This window comes from Cyclopterus lumpus, chromosome 20, assembly GCF_009769545.1.
Source record: "Cyclopterus lumpus isolate fCycLum1 chromosome 20, fCycLum1.pri, whole genome shotgun sequence".
Taxonomy (NCBI): domain Eukaryota; kingdom Metazoa; phylum Chordata; class Actinopteri; order Perciformes; family Cyclopteridae; genus Cyclopterus; species Cyclopterus lumpus.
This window is the reverse complement of record NC_046985.1, coordinates 20,804,433-20,821,156: the sequence shown is the minus strand read 5'-3', so window position 1 is coordinate 20,821,156 and position 16,724 is coordinate 20,804,433. Positions and strand designations below refer to the sequence as shown.

The window sequence follows — 16,724 nt, the reverse complement described above, 5'->3', positions numbered from 1 at the left end:
GACATTTGGTATTCACCCGGAAGGCATGCCAATCAATTAATTTAGCATCTTTATACATTGAATAAATACATAGCTGAAGAAATCATGCTAAACAATCAGAAAACAATTGAAGGTGTATATAAATACAGGGCAGCAAATGTCTCTCAATTGCACAGTCAATGACAGGTGCAATGGATGATGGTAAATGGACTGTACTTGTATATATCTTTGCTAGTCTTCCGACCACTCTCTTTAACACTAAATCTCATAATTCACCCATTCACAGCCATTATACACTGATGGGAGGAGCTACCAAGCAAGATGCCACCTGCCAATTAGGAGTAACTACATTTCACCATCACTTGATTGACTTTTCATAGAACTCTTTAACATTCATACACTGTAGGCACAGCTGCAGGAGCAATTTGGTGTTAACTGTCTTGCTCATGGATACATCAATATTGGCTAGAGGAGCCGGGGATGAAACTGCCTTCAATCCTGTGATTGAAGGACAACCCCTCTCCACCACTGAACCATAGGCGCCTACATGATGAATAAGGGGAACTGTTTGACAGCCACCATTGCTCATTCAGGAAAAGTGAGAAAGTGTGCACTCAATTTGATGAATTTAAAATTGATCAGACAATAATTATACTCCGTGGTACCTCTGCCTCACTCCACACCGCTGGGAGGAGAATGGCTACCAGCATTGTTCCTGGACCATTGTGTGTAGCACCTGGAATCCAGCCAGTGTCGTTCCATGCACCTGTGCCTCATGAGCTCCACCAGGCTGTAGTCTCCAAGGAGTGGTGAGCAGAGACCTAACTTGCTGTGTAACTCTGCATGAAAATGTGGTGGATTAGCAAGCTAGTGTTAGTGTACAAATTAATTAAGACAACTAAATGCTTCATCTATAACTCGTGTCACAGTGTAGAAAAGCATTGTAATTCAGGTAATTAGTCTACAACAGTGATTCAACAATAGAGGCACTTCAGCCTAAATTCTGGGGTTTAGTGGGCAACTGTGGCTCAGTGGTGAGCACGGTCGTCCTTCAATCAGAGGATCGGCGGTTCGATTTCCGGCTCCCCCAGCCCATGTCGATGTGTCCTTGAGAAAGACACTTAACCCCACATGGCTCCCGTAGCTGTGTTTACGGTGTGTGAATGTGTGTGAATGTTAGTTACTACTGATGTGCAGGTGGCACCTTAGCTCCTCCCATCAGTGTATGAATGGGTGAATGATGACAAGTAGTGTGAAAGCTCTTTGAGTGGTTGGAAGACTAGAAAAGTGCTCTCCATTTTGAGGTCCATTTGCCATTCATCATTGAGTTACTCTTTCAAAATACTAATCATAATGTCATGTTTTGTTCAGGTTGTGGGGGCCTCTTGCATGTAAACAGGGGTGTTCTGAGCAGTCCCCACTACCCTCAGAACTACCTGCCCGGTCTGGACTGCAGCTGGCATGTGATGGTGACGTCTGGCTTCAGAGTTTCTGTCACCTTCCAGAGTCCCTTCCAGATTCAAGGCTATGGAACTGGATGCAGCTCAGGCGATTACCTGGAGGTAAACAACATTTTATGAAATGCTGCATTGAACTGCAAAACAGCTGCAAGAATAGACAACCAGGTCAGCAATGCCTTTGCATAATGTTTATGCATGTTGAATTAACCACTGGTAGTCACACTGCAATAACAACTAAACTAACCAATGTGTGGTACGCAGCGTTTTCACTTGTCTTTTTTTCAGGAGTTTGAATTTAAGCATACATTTAAAAGTAAACAACTATTAAATCCATCTGCTGATAGTCAGTGTTCAAGGAAGCCCAATATGTATAAGGGATGTATAGCCTATAATTATGCGAGATCATTTGTTAACCATGGTGCAAAGTATGCACATATGCACATCAGCACTTGAATGCAAGGATTCTCTATGAGTGAAAAAGAGATAAAAACAGAAGTTTGTTGCACGTGAGCTTCTCTTTCTATTATATTTTAGGAGAACCAAAACACTCAAATTGTGAAATATAAAATGATTTTCAAGACGACAATCAGTGTGTTTACATGCACAAGAGTTCAGGGGTTACAGGTGTTCAAAACAACAACGACTGTGTCTTAGTATTAGAGCGGCTCATCCTTCAATCAGAGGGTCGGCAGTTCAATTCCTGGGTAGTCCGCGAATCCATGTTGATGTGTCATTGGGCATGACACTTACCCCAAATTGATCCTGTGGTTGTGAAAGGTTGAATGACATGTAGTCAAAGCACTTTGAGTGGTTGGAATACTTGAAAAGTTTACATTTACTTTATTTTCATTTAGGTTTTACATTTTTTTACATTTCGGATCTACTGTTAATGATAAGTTGATTAATTGTTTGTTATTTTTCACTCTGAAATTTCCACAGCTCAGAAATGGTCCAGATGGTTCAGCTCCAGTACTGGGGGAACGTCTCTGTGGTTCAAGTCTACCATCTCTCCTCCAGACTACTGACAACCACCTCTTTATTCACTTTGCATCTGATGCCACCAATGAGGCCAGTGGCTTTAAGCTGACCTTTGAAGCCCACAGTCAAGGTATAACAACCACTCTTTTTGTCAATTGTCAACATCAACATGGTTGGTGTTTGTACAGCATTTTCAAAGTCTCCAAGTCAGCATCACTAACCGCCGTCCCTTCAGGGCTCCCTTTAAAGCTACTACCCCAAAATATCATTATTAACATTGCTATTCTTAGTACTCATAGCTGGTAACATAGAAAAGCTTGTGGAGGACACGCGATGAGTTCATAAGCAGCGGATGACAGATAATCAGGTAGACAGGTAGGTAGGTAGGTAGGTAGGTAGGTAGACAGACAGACAGGCCGTCTAACCACGTCATTGGGGCCAAAATTAATGATTGGATGTACTTGTACTTACCGTACTGCGACAGCCACAGATTTTTTTTATCAGAGCGTTTGATTTATTTATTGTTGGGTTGTAAAGTGAATTTCAACAAACCTCACAAAAATGTTTGAGCTTTTATTAATATATTTGCTTTCAAGGATCAAAGGATATGGAGAGTGGTCAAGTGGTCCCACATATTGTTATTCTTTCTCTCTTTCTGCAGCATGTGGAGGCTTCATTGAGCTAAATGATAATGATACTCCAGGGTACATCACTTCACCTAACTATCCTCAGAACTACCCCCAGAACATTGACTGTATCTGGGTCATAACTGTGCCCAATGGAGAAGCTGTCCAAATTGACTTTGAGGAAGAATTATACATTGAGCCCACAGACAGGTACAGCTGCTACTTTCTCTTCAAGTGTGGTTATCTTTCCATTTATTTTACATGTGTTGAGTGCAGTGTGTATTAGTGTACACTGTGTGGAGACCCAATTGCCTTTCCTATTTGCTGTGCTTTTCTTAGGGTCGCTATTAGGGTTCGAGCAATTGACGAAATTGTTAGGGTTATTATTATTATTCCGCTTTTTATTTTTGTACATTGGGCGCATATTGGGGGTACTTTCCATACACCAAATTTGGCAAGCTTGTCAGGCTTGGTGAAAATAGCCATCTAATATAGACCTCGAATTTGTGTTTTAAAAAATAGCTCTCTAGCACCCCCTCAAAGTTGGACTGGCGACAGCCCTCACCCAGAATGTCTGACTGACTTGAAATTGTTCACACATGTCAATGTCAAGCCTCTCAGACCCCTAAACTCTGCTTACTTAGATTTTCCGCCATTTTGAATTTTGTGGAAACCACATAATTGGCCACTTCTCCTACACGCTGGGTCCGTCTCATACCAAACTTCCTGTCGATCATGATTGAAGCTATATCACCTACTATATAAAAAAATATGTTTGATAGACCATAATGTTATCTATTTAGTCGGTAAAAACATCAAGCTTTTCTTCTGATCGGTAGCTCACCATGATAAGCGTTTACCCTGTGACCCAGAGACCTGTCTTCACATCCAAGCCAGGGCTAATTTCTTGCATCCCTTTTTTATATATTTATTTACATAACGTAGTCTACACTTCACATAGAGGTATATGTTCACATTCACACCGCCTACTTGCTCGAATCTGCCCCAAACTTGTCATGCGTGTTAAAAGTCACGGCCTGAGGATATCGACAAGCCTATTTTCACTCATAGTCAAAGCGCCACCTACTGTTCAACTGGACATGCTCGAATCTGCCCGAAACTTGTCATGCTCGATACAAGTCACGGTCTGAGGATATCGAAAAGCTTACTTTCACTTATAGTTGAAGCGCCACCTACTAGCGAAAGGAAATCAGCATTACGCGACAAACGGTAAAACGTCTGACCGCTGGGCCTGTGTTCTCGGCCGAGCGGGCAGGCGTTCCGCGCAGATGAGCGAGGACCCGTTTCTTCGCTGCTCGCAGCTTTAATTATTATTATTATTAATTAAGTAATTTGTTCTCCTGAATCTCTTTAATTAAATTATCCTCATTTCGAGATAAGTTCAAGTCCTCAAATATAATCTACTTAAATACATGTGTCAACTTGACAACTCTGATGCTGGTGGGGACTTGATGTTTAGGAGACCTAAAATATCTCAGATATTGATAAAGGAACACTACCCTTGAACCCTTTCAATAGAGGAATATTTTACTGAGAAATTACGATTTTTTCTTTTTCTTCTGACAATGCTTTGGGGATCATGCCCTTACATTCATGTTTTTTTCAGCTGTGTGTATGACTACTTGGAGCTGCGTGATGGCTCAACTACCAACACTGCCTTAATTTCCCGCCTTTGTGGAAACAACCGACCATCTACCCAACATTCAACCAGTTCCTCCATGCTGCTCAGGTTTCGCACTGACACCAGTGTCACACACAAAGGCTTCAAGGCAAAGTACTCCATAGGTAGGCAAACCCAGTGCTTGTTTTTGGATATGGATCTAGTTCTAAATATGACATAGTTTGAGCCATTCAATGTTCATTTCAAGATTTTTTTGTTGTGTTTGAAAATACATCCCTTGAAATTCTGATCGTGTTTGTGATACTGTGGTATCAAAGAGAGAGAGAGGACACTTTTCAAATCATACATGACAGTAACAGGTTTTTAGTTGTACTATTTTTTGTCTTTTAAAAACATGGGATGGTCATTGAGACGCAGAAAAAATGACTTTGTCATACCATAATGTGTGCCTTACACATGGTATATTTCCAAACCCTGACAGCAACATGTGGAGGTACCTACATAGGTCAGAAGGGTGCAATCCACAGCCCTGGCTTCCCAGAATCCTACTATCCTGGCAGCTCAAGTTGTGAATGGTACCTTGAAGGGCCCACAGGGCACTACCTCACCCTCAGCTATGGGAACTTCAGCTTGCAGACCTCCCTAGGATGCTCTGCTGACTATGTGGAGATCAGAGAGTACAATGCCTCAGGTGAGAAAACGGAAGAAAGGACTACAGAGGCATAAGCCATATTACTTGACACTGACAACACAATAAGTCATTGTTATGGACCCTTTATCATTTACATCCCTGTGTTGTACTGTGTGTGTAGGGCGCCTACTGGGCCGACACTGCGGCAGTGACCCTCCAGCTTCCATGGTCACATCTGACAGTTTTGCCTATGTCAGGTTTGTTAGTGACACCAGTGAAAATGCAGGTGGCTTCGATCTGACATTTGAAGCCAGCGTTGAAGGTATGATCATTTTCAAAAGATTACACATGCCGCCCACGTTCAGCTAACTGCTGTTTCATTAGCTTCTGAAACTCGATTAAATCTCTCTCTGATTAGATTAGAAAACTTTATTATTCTCCAGTGGGAAAACTAATTTGCCACCAATAATTAATAAAGACAACAATAGACTCATAAAAGAAAAAAAAGAAATATACACTTTTATTGATCCCCGTGGCAAAATTCTTCTCTGCATTTGACCCATCCTTAGTTATTAACGAGCAGTGGGCTGCAGTGAAGTGCCCGTGGAGCAACTGGGGGTTCAGTGTCTTGCTCAAGGACACTGTGGGTCAGTGGTTAGCATGTCCGTCTGGTTAGCATGTCCGTCTTTCAATCAGGGGGTTGGCATTTCAATCCCCGCCCTAGTCGGTGTGTCCTTGAGCAAGACACTTAACACTGCATTGCTCCCCGTAGCTGTGTGTACGGTGTATAATGTAAAATGTAAAGTGTCTTTGAGTATCTTAAAAAGCACTATATAAATTAAATGGATTATTATTATTATTCAACATGAACTATGGGGAGCGGGGATCAAACCGGGTACCTTGTGGTTACGACCACTCTCCCCATGAGCTGACCCCTCAAATTGGCTGACAACAACAATAGACAGAGTACATAGTGCAAAGCAGACAATAAACACATTAAAAAGAATAAATAACACCAGAAAATGCATATATGAAACATGATTGACATCAGAAAGATGCTCAATCTAAAAAGTACATCTAAATGTATTCTTTATAAAATCTAACTGCTGCTGGAACAAAAGAGCTTCCGAGTGGTTCAGTAGAACACTGAGGCCTCCTGAGTATCACTGAAAGAGCTTCTCAGTGGTTCAGTAGAACACTGAGGCCTCCTGAGTCTCAGTGAAAGACCTTCTGAGTGGTTCAGTAGAACACTGAGGCCTCCTGAGTATCACTGAAAGAGCTTCTCAGTGGTTCAGTAGAACACTGAGGCCTCCTGAGTCTCAGTGAAAGACCTTCTGAGTGGTTCAGTAGAACACTGAGGCCTCCTGAGTCTCACTGAAAGAGCTTCTGAGTGGTTCAGTAGAACACTGAGGCCTCCTGAGTCTCACTGAAAGACCTTCTGAGTGGTTCAGTAGAACACTGAGGCCTCCTGAGTCTCAGTGAAAGACCTTCTCAGTGGTTCAGTAGAACACTGAGGCCTCCTGAGTCTCAGTGAAAGACCTTCTGAGTGGTTCAGTAGAACACTGAGGCCTCCTGAGTCTCAGTGAAAGACCTTCTGAGTGGTTCAGTAGAACACTGAGGCCTCCTGAGTATCACTGAAAGAGCTTCTCAGTGGTTCAGTAGAACACTGAGGCCTCCTGAGTCTCACTGAAAGAGCTTCTGAGTGGTTCAGTAGAACACTGAGGCCTCCTGAGTCTCACTGAAAGACCTTCTGAGTGGTTCAGTAGAACACTGAGGCCTCCTGAGTCTCAGTGAAAGACCTTCTCAGTGGTTCAGTAGAACACTGAGGCCTCCTGAGTCTCAGTGAAAGACCTTCTGAGTGGTTCAGTAGAACACTGAGGCCTCCTGAGTCTCAGTGAAAGACCTTCTGAGTGGTTCAGTAGAACACTGAGGCCTCCTGAGTATCACTGAAAGAGCTTCTCAGTGGTTCAGTAGAACACTGAGGCCTCCTGAGTCTCAGTGAAAGACCTTCTGAGTGGTTCAGTAGAACACTGAGGCCTCCTGAGTCTCACTGAAAGAGCTTCTGAGTGGTTCAGTAGAACACTGAGGCCTCCTGAGTCTCACTGAAAGACCTTCTGAGTGGTTCAGTAGAACACTGAGGCCTCCTGAGTCTCAGTAAAAGACCTTCTCAGTGGTCCAGTAGAACACTGAGGCCTCCTGAGTCTCAGTGAAAGACCTTCTGAGTGGTTCAGTAGAACACTGAGGCCTCCTGAGTCTCACTGAAAGAGCTTCTGAGTGGTCCAGTAGAACACTGAGGCCTCCTGAGTCTCACTGAAAGACCTTCTGAGTGGTCCAGTAGAACACTGAGGCCTCCTGAGTCTCAGTGAAAGACCTTCTGAGTGGTTCAGTAGAACACTAAGGCCTCCTGAGTCTCACTGAAAGAGCTTCTGAGTGGTCCAGTAGAACACTGAGGCCTCCTGAGTCTCACTGAAAGACCTTCTGAGTGGTCCAGTAGAACACTGAGGCCTCCTGAGGTTCACTGAAAGACCTTCTCAGTGGTTCAGTAGAACACTGAGGCCTCCTGAGTCTCAGTGAAAGACCTTCTGAGTGGTTCAGTAGAACACTGAGGCCTCCTGAGTCTCACTGAAAGACCTTCTCAGTGGTTCAGTAGAACACTGAGGCCTCCTGAGTCTCACTGAAAGACCTTCTCAGTGGTTCAGTAGAACACTGAGGCCTCCTGAGTCTCACTGAAAGAGTTTCTGAGTGGTCCAGTAGAACACTGAGGCCTCCTGAGTATCACTGAAAGAGTTTCTGAGTGGTCCAGTAGAACACTGAGGCCTCCTGAGTCTCACTGAAAGACCTTCTGAGTGGTCCAGTAGAACACTGAGGCCTCCTGAGTCTCAGTGAAAGAGCTTCTGAGTGGTCCAGTAGAACACTGAGGCCTCCTGAGTCTCAGTGAAAGACCTTCTCAGTGGTTCAGTAGAACACTGAGGCCTCCTGAGTCTCACTGAAAGAGCTTCTGAGTGGTTCAGTAGAACACTGAGGCCTCCTGAGTCTTTCACTGAATTACAGTGTAATAGATGACCTTTAAAGTAAACCCTAATTGTTTTACTTGGCTCTACTGAGGGTTTGTTCTAGCCATATTTGTAATGAAATGTGTAGGTGTACTATTCACATTAATGATGAATAAGAAGCTGCTGTGGCACCTCAGAATATGAATTTGAAGGCTTCATGGTTCATTAGCATTGAAAAACTCTAGTTATTCACTTATTAAGCTCCTATCTCAAGTTATAAAAAGAGAGTGCTTTTTGTGTTTCTCAAAGTCCAGTTAGGATCCTCTAAAGGCTGAATTTCTAGGATTCTACATCATCGAATACTGCCTAAGTACGGTTCCAATTTCTAGGAATCTTTGAATTCTTCGGAGGACTGAGGTTGCTTTTCAATATGTAACATGCACAAAAAAAGTTAAAAATATCTCCTTGATTCCTTTCCTTACCGGCCACAAGAGATACGACCGTAGGAGGTGAGGAAGAGGCATGAAAGGAACTATACAAATAACAAATTATATATTGAGTGATATATAAATGAACAGTCCTGTGTATCTATACGGCCACATGAAATATTGCCAATTCATCTGAAATAAATATAACCTAAGAAGATAAAGATGAGATATTGTTTCACAGGGAAATGTTATCTTGGGATCCAAACCGCTGCATTATGCAATACATCAATTCAATTCAGTTTATTTTGTATAGCCCAAAATCACAAATTTGCCTGAGAGGGCTTTACAATATGTACACATACGACATCCCTGTCCCAGGACCTCACATCGGATCAGGAAAATCTCCCCAAAAAAATAGAAAAAAAACTTTCACAGGGAAAAAAGGGAAGAAGCGCAGGAGAGCAACAGAGGAGGATCCCTCTTCCCGGATGGACAGAAGCAATAGATGTCATGTGTAAAGATGAACAGAGTTACAGATTTACAACACATTCAATGAATATGACAGAAATGTGTGAATAATTAGTAGGCATGGAGCACGATCCAGATTTCCACAATCCATGAAACAGAAGGAGGAAGAAAGGGGGGGGGCATCAGCATCACAATCCACATAGCTCATCCATACACTCATGCATAAACATACTTGAGTACACATGTTGACAATAGTTACAAATACAAATTAAAACCAGGGCCCTATTCCTCGTATGTGGTTCAACAAAGTCGATCAAGTGTCCTATTAGCCAGCTTAAATTAACCCGATGATTGAAATCAAGCTATCACGGTTTCTCAAAGGCTGATCCGCGCTCAAACAATCTTGTTAATTCGAACCAGACTTCAATAATCAGGATAGTTGCGCATGCTCGTCCTACTTTTAAAATGGGGAAGCGTCGATCACCGAAACCATGATTTTCTAACAGCACAATGGCAAATAAACTCAAAGGCGTGGCTTATCTCTGTGGAAACAGTTATAATTTACGCCATCCACCATGGAAGAAATAAACACTATTTCTGCTTTATACTTGTTGTGTAAATCCCACAAACGTCGGAACATCAAACACCCTCGTGTTTGGGTTCATAACATCCCCCGTAGGCTCACACAGCTTAGTGATTTTCACAGACTATGTCTGGATAACTGGATGAAAATTTGCTTTATTCACATCTATTCGCGTCTGTGCATTGACTTTGCATGGAATCTACTCGCAACGCTTTTCGTGTGAACGCAGCATAAGTGTTGGGAAAATGTATCGGCTAATTTTAAGTACCTCATCACCCAAATCAATCCGATCATATTTCTTTAAATGTGCCTGCTGGAATGCAACATCTAATGAGATCTAAAATAATTATCTCTACTCTTTCAGAATAAGTAGATAAAAACAAGCCCAGAGAGTATCTAATTGATACAAATTAATAGATACTTATGAGGATATATGTACTGTATGTGCTTATGTATCATGTCCTATATATGTGTATATACATGTATGTGGAGATAACCATTTAGAACTAGGAGTTTGAATATGTGTGTGCAAATCTCTGTATGGGCGGATCAGTATGTATGTATCTATTATTCATAATCGGAAATTCATTCAATTGAAGCAGAAAAAAGAAATTGTGTGTGATTCTCTCTATTCTTCTCATGAGTCCACCTTAATCATTTTCTACAATATTCTGGAGTCATGGACGGAGCCCGGCCATTTGGCCTCAACATTTGTTATGAGGCAGGTAGAGTCACAGATCATCTAAGATGCCATGGGTATTGTACAGCACATGAGTATTGTACAGTACGTGGGTATTGTACACTACATGGGTACGTGATTAGCCTAGCAGGCAATTGCAAAGTCCATGACCCCTATTGTCCAAGACATATTGTTTTTATAGCAATGTAATTTGAGAGGAAAAATATATCATAAGTACCTGCACATTAATGCTGTGAAAGCCTTTTTGATTATAAAATCTGCCTCGTTTGGGCCAGAGGATCATGGCTCAAGAAGGTGTTGTAAATATATGATTCCTTCCTTGTGGGTAGATTCGATAGCGCTCGTATAGGAAGTCATCGTGACGTTATAACGGATCTTGGCGATCTCGAAGAACTCTCTCCCTATAAAACGCTAATCTAACTAATATCACTCATTCATCAATGGGATCTCAGAGGAAGGGAGCTGCAAGCTTATCCAACTAACTTAAGTTAGCCTGCGCTGGAGCAGATTCAAATTGTTGGATGTGTTGCTATGGTGATTTTGCCAAACTTGCTTTGTGGAACCGAAAAGCCTGACTTATTATCTTATCCTGAAAATTATCCAGCTAACTTCGTTAGCCAGGTACGAGGAATAGAGCCCAGGTGTGATATAAAGTCACAATAAGAATAAGAATAATACATTTTATTTGTATAGTGCCTTAAAAAGGTACTCAAGGTACTTTACATGGAAAAGACAAACAATAGAATCATGTTTTTAAGATGAAAGGCATTTTTTTGTCATGTGCTTGACATCAGTTGCTGTGCAATTTATTTAGTGATTTTGATGAAGATGATGATGATTTCAGATTTAGTTGAGTTTGAGGAAGTTGGCTTGCATCCAGGTCTTAATATCTGTGAGCTAGTTGCTGATGGTGGAGTAGGTAGTGGGTGTGTTGGATTTTGTGTAGATGTAAAGCTGTGTGTCATCGGCGTAGATTTAGTGATGATGATGAACTGTTGGCGGTTGGAAAGGTATGACTTGAACCAGGAGATGGCTGTGCCAGTAATGTGGATCGGGGACTCAAGACGGGAGTGGAGGATGGAGTTGTTCATGGTGTCAAAGGCTGCGCTGAGGTCTAGTAGGATGAGAATGTTGAAGGAGTGGTCATCAGATGAGAGGAGGAGGTCATTGGTGACTTGGATTAGGGTTGTTTCAGTGCTGTGGTGAGATCTGAATCCGGATTGAAATGTTTCACACAGTAGGTTGGAGTCCAGATGGGTTTTGAGTTGGTTGGCAACGGTGCGTTCAAGTATTTTATACAGAAAAGGAAGATTGGAGATGGGAACAATATATTATTGCCCAGTAAAATCACAGGTAAAACTACTTGTTGCTATTAAATAATTGGATGGATGATAGAATTAATGTTTTTACCAATTCAGCCTGCAGATTTGCATGCTGAACTATCTGCCTGAAGACAACAGCTAGAATTGTGGGTTTAGAATATGTGTTGGCTCGTTCAGAATGTGACCGGATTTTAAAGTTTCTTTCTTTGTTCAGTGAATGACTGAGTAAGCTATCATAGCAATATTAGCATGAGCACAAAGAGGCCCGTAAAAGAAAAAAAACAGCATATTTTCACAGCTAACTCCATGAATTAAGGCTTCATAGTTCCAATGTGTTCTCTCTGAAGCCTTGCCTTACAACCCAACTTGGAAGGAACCGTCCTCTCAAGGAAAGATTGTTGACTTCGAGAAACACTCAACATGTACATCAATCTCTATACAAATGGAGTGAACTGCACAATATACTGTTGATCAATTTTACAGGGAGTTCCCATTTTACTTTTTTTCTCTCAGTTACTACTTGCACTGGTTTAAAAAAACATTTAACCTAGTATGAAGAAGCAATGCAATACATCTTAATGCAAGTGTAAATGTGCACAGAACGCATTGCAATCAATATATCCAATTGGATCAGACCGAAGATGAGCCCTTCTTCTGCAAAGGAAACTCTCAAACATCCTCACCTGCACAGTGGCTAACCAATGCTTAATAACCCTGGCAATCCAGATCTGTCATCAACATATAGACTCTTCATGAAACACTATTTATACATTAGTGTCGAGCCACTCACGGCGGCTCAGAGCTAAAACGGGTCGTCTTCTAATTGGAATTTTATCCACATATCCTCAAGTCCACATTTGGAAGTGTCCTTGGACAAGATACTGAACCCCAAATTACTCCCAAAAGATGTGCTATCGATGTGTGAGAATGATTAGATCCTGATGAGCAGGTGGCACCTTGTGTGGCAGCCTCTGCCATCAGTGTATGAATGTGTGAATGATTACATGTAGTGTAAAGCACTTTGAGTGATCAGAAAACAAGGTAGGTGCTATATAAATGCAAGTCCTTTTACCATTTGGATCATTTACTATCCATTATTTGTGGATATTTTATAGACATGTACTTATGTTCATTTAATGGCCCCATATTTGCTCACGGAAATAAATAAATGTATATTAATTCATAAGATGTTATTTTTTATGTTGAAAGTCTCTCTTTGTTTTACTTTTCCTTTCCTCCAATGACAGTCTGTGGAGGAGAGCTGAATGCCCCCTCAGGAACTATCTCCTCCCCCAATTACCCCAACTTGTACCCACACAGCCGAGTGTGTCGCTGGGAGCTGGTGGTGTCACCAGGCCGCCGGGTTACACTCACCATCAATGACCTGCGGCTGGAAGATTCTGGTACTTCCTGTGCATTTGACTATGTTGATGTAAGTTGTTTGGTTGAATTAAACATAAAGCCAGCTTTAATAACAAAGGCTGGTACAAAAGGGAAAACGGACAAGAAACAAAGAAAAGAAGCAGGCAGAGAACAGTGCTGCAACAAAACTGAGGACGATCCAGAGACAGGATATCCAACAAGGAATATGACGGACAAATGCAGAAACGTAGATATCAGCAAACATCAGGTAGATGACCTGACTATGAGACAGGAAAACATACTGACCTAATTAATACACACAAGGTGTATCCCCTCATGACACACAGGTGTGGTGTAAAACAGGCAGGAAAAAGACAAAGACAGGAAGTTAAACCAAACACAGGTCACAAGGGGCAGAGAACTTCGGAATAAAACAAGACTCATCTAAACAAATGGCAAACAAAGACCATGGCAGCTCCGAATTTAGATTATCATGTTTAACCTCAATGTAGGTGACCACCAAAGGTATGAGGAATTTGTTAAATGTTTTCATGCTTTTCGCACCTCAAATTAATTCCATTTACCTCAAATGTGGTTTAGTGTTGGCAGAGGAAGGAGAAACACAAAGAAATGGACAAATAATTTCAAAACACAAACAATTAAAATGGTCAGACACAAATCAATGTACATGAGAAAATGTTTTTCATCATTAAGATGAGCCTGTCCAATAAAGTTTTAAGGTACAGTATAACTAAGAATTAATTAATTACCTGGCAGTGCTTTGAGGTAGGAATACATTTTGTGTTTGTAGATTTAAAGTGGTGAGATTACTGTTATTTCTGGCCATAGTTTGACATAACAACAAAATACAAGGCCTAATTTCCCAAATCACTGACCTGATAAACTACTGGGGTCTTTCTTTTGACTGTTTGAAATCACTGTTAAACTCATAACTGCATCTTAAAGCTAGGGTCTGTAATGTATTTAAGAAACACATTTGTTTCATATTATTTGGCCCGAATAAAGTAAGTGGACAGTCTACCTACTTGTCCGCCTATCTGTCTGTCTGCCTGTCTAACTATCTAGCTGTATGTCTTCATACCTGCCCATCTACCTATCTACCTGTTTAGTCGTGGCTTCAAGGGACGGCTGTCGGTGTTGTTGACTTGGCGACTTTCTCTCTAGATTTAGAGCCCTTTGGAGCGAGTGCTGATAGCTACTTTTATTGAAAATAAAACACAGCCCCCATCATTTAAACAAATCTAGTTCAATTCAATTAATTTCAGTTTATTTTGTATAGCCCAAAATCACAAATTTGCCTCAGAGGGCTTTACAATCTGTACACACACTCCCAGGACCTCATATCGCATCAGGAAAAACTCCCAAGTGTACCTTGTGGGCTTATAGCCAGAGGATAGAACTCAAAACTTGGTAGGTAACATTGGAGAAACGATGGACATATATACCTTAATTTACAGCATTACTCCAAAGGAACTTTTCAGCCTTGCTACAGACACAGAACCCCCAAGTCTCTGATAACTTCTATGTTCTTTAGATACTGAATGGTTTGGTGGCCGATGCCCCTCGCCTGCAGAGATTCTGTGGTGCAGTACCAGCAGGCACACAGGTGCGCTCCTCCGGCAACACCATGACCGTTCTGTTCCACACTGATGCTTCTGTGTCCAACGGGGGCTTCGTGGCTACCTACTCCTCGGAAGAGCCTGCAGGTTAGATACTCCCAAAGAGCAAGAGGATTTAACACAGATTCTAAACATCGTTACTAAATCCTTCTGCACCAAAGCATCACCGAGATATGAGTCAAAGAACACAGCAACATGAATCGCTTTATAGTCACAAATGTTGCTTATCTTGGGCTTTTTAAAAGAAAAATAAATCAACAAAGTATGCTGTATTTGATGTATTGAACACCATAAGTAATATACAAGTTAAATATATGCTTTTGTACATGAGAAAATTCAAATTGCCCAAATGCCCATTTTGCCTAATTAATCTGTACTGTTTGCATTGTATAATACAGAGAGGTGTTTCTAATATTTACTACCACTCTAATTGTCATAAACGGGGTGTTTGGGCAATCTTGTGAGTGTGTCTGTGCTCCTTTTGTTAGACTGTGGTGGAATCCTGAACAACCCAGCGGGCGGGAACTTCACTTCTCCTGGATACCAGCTGTCCAACTACAGCAACAACCTCAACTGTGAGTGGCTTGTCTGGAACCCACAGCACATCAACTCTTCTATTGTGGTGCTGATAGAAGACCTGCACCTGGAGAACCACCAGACCTGTGAGTCAGACTACCTCCAGCTCCGCTTAGGTGAGTGCCACACAGAGAACGTTGGCTCCAGGGTGCACTGAGGGAAGTTACTACACATACAGTAGTCTTGGTTTATGCTCTAATATGCAGTGTCAACTGTGGTACCTTATATAGACAGGTGTGTGCCTTCTAAATCATGTCCAATCAACTGAATTTAGCACAAGTGGACTCCAATCAAGTTGTAGAAACATCTCAAGGATGATCAGTGGAAACAGGATGCACCTGAGCTAAATGTTGAGTGTCATGGCAAAGGCTGTGAATACTTATGTACATGTTATGTTTTCTTTCTTTATTTTTAATAGATTTGCAAAAATGTGCAAAAAACAGTTTTCACTTTGTCATTATGAGTTGTTGTGTGTAGAATGTTGAGGAAAATAATGAATTTAATCCATTTTGGAATAAGGCTGTAACATAACAAAATGTGGAAAAAGTGAAGCGCTGTGAATACTTTCCGGATGCACTGTACATTACAGATCTGGGGTTTCAGAATCATAGACTAAGCAGTATTCATAGTGTAGTGTCTGCGATGTTAGCCATAGTTTTCAGATACGGTATTTGAAAGTTGAGTTCCTCACTCTCTACTCTCTAGGATTACTAAAGTCTGAACAACTAAGATGGTAATACATGGGACAGGCTAAGAGAAGATAGATTTTTTCCTGAACCCTACTTATTTTTAATCTTTAACCCTCTGGAGTCGATGGACGCGTCGGCGTGTTCTTCGATGTTTACGCAGTGTTTATATTCATATCTCCATGATAATACGGCACATAATATATCTACTTCCATGTCCTTCTTCTAACAAGATCGTATCCAACGTAAAAACACAGCCCAGTCAGAATTTTCTTTCAATAAAAGTAGCTTGAATGTTCCCTGTGACATTTTGTGTCGAGCTACGCCCTCCAACGTAATTTGTGGAATCGTGTGTCTGTCAAAATTTTGTGTAAAACTAACCAACTCAGGAAATCTCTATGGACCTACATATTTTGTTCTTTGAAAACAAAAACGGGTGTGATTTTTAATTTACACACATCCCATGAAGCTTGATCTGTAGTAAGAAGTAATTTCTCAGTCCCATTTTATCTCAGTCCCTCTCACATTTGGTGAAAATAGAGTGAGAGACAATACTTCAACTAAAAAAAAATATTACAAAATGTAGTTTTAGACATATATTTACATGTATATACTATTCTATTCATTTATTCCACCACTTTTGTGGACCT

The 16,724-nt window shown here is 41.3% G+C and overlaps 1 protein-coding gene across 1 annotated transcript in view; it reads left to right on the top strand.

The window, feature by feature from the left end:
* cubn (cubilin (intrinsic factor-cobalamin receptor)) overlaps positions 1-16,724 on the top strand; it is a 123,076-nt gene that overhangs the window by 65,579 nt on the left and 40,773 nt on the right. The window contains exons 41-49 of the mRNA XM_034560764.1: positions 1,351-1,541; positions 2,379-2,547; positions 3,079-3,253; positions 4,671-4,849; positions 5,167-5,376; positions 5,498-5,638; positions 13,058-13,242; positions 14,728-14,899; positions 15,301-15,504. Of these exons, the coding sequence (XP_034416655.1) occupies positions 1,351-1,541; positions 2,379-2,547; positions 3,079-3,253; positions 4,671-4,849; positions 5,167-5,376; positions 5,498-5,638; positions 13,058-13,242; positions 14,728-14,899; positions 15,301-15,504 (1,626 nt within the window). The remainder of the gene's footprint in view (positions 1-1,350; positions 1,542-2,378; positions 2,548-3,078; positions 3,254-4,670; positions 4,850-5,166; positions 5,377-5,497; positions 5,639-13,057; positions 13,243-14,727; positions 14,900-15,300; positions 15,505-16,724) is intronic.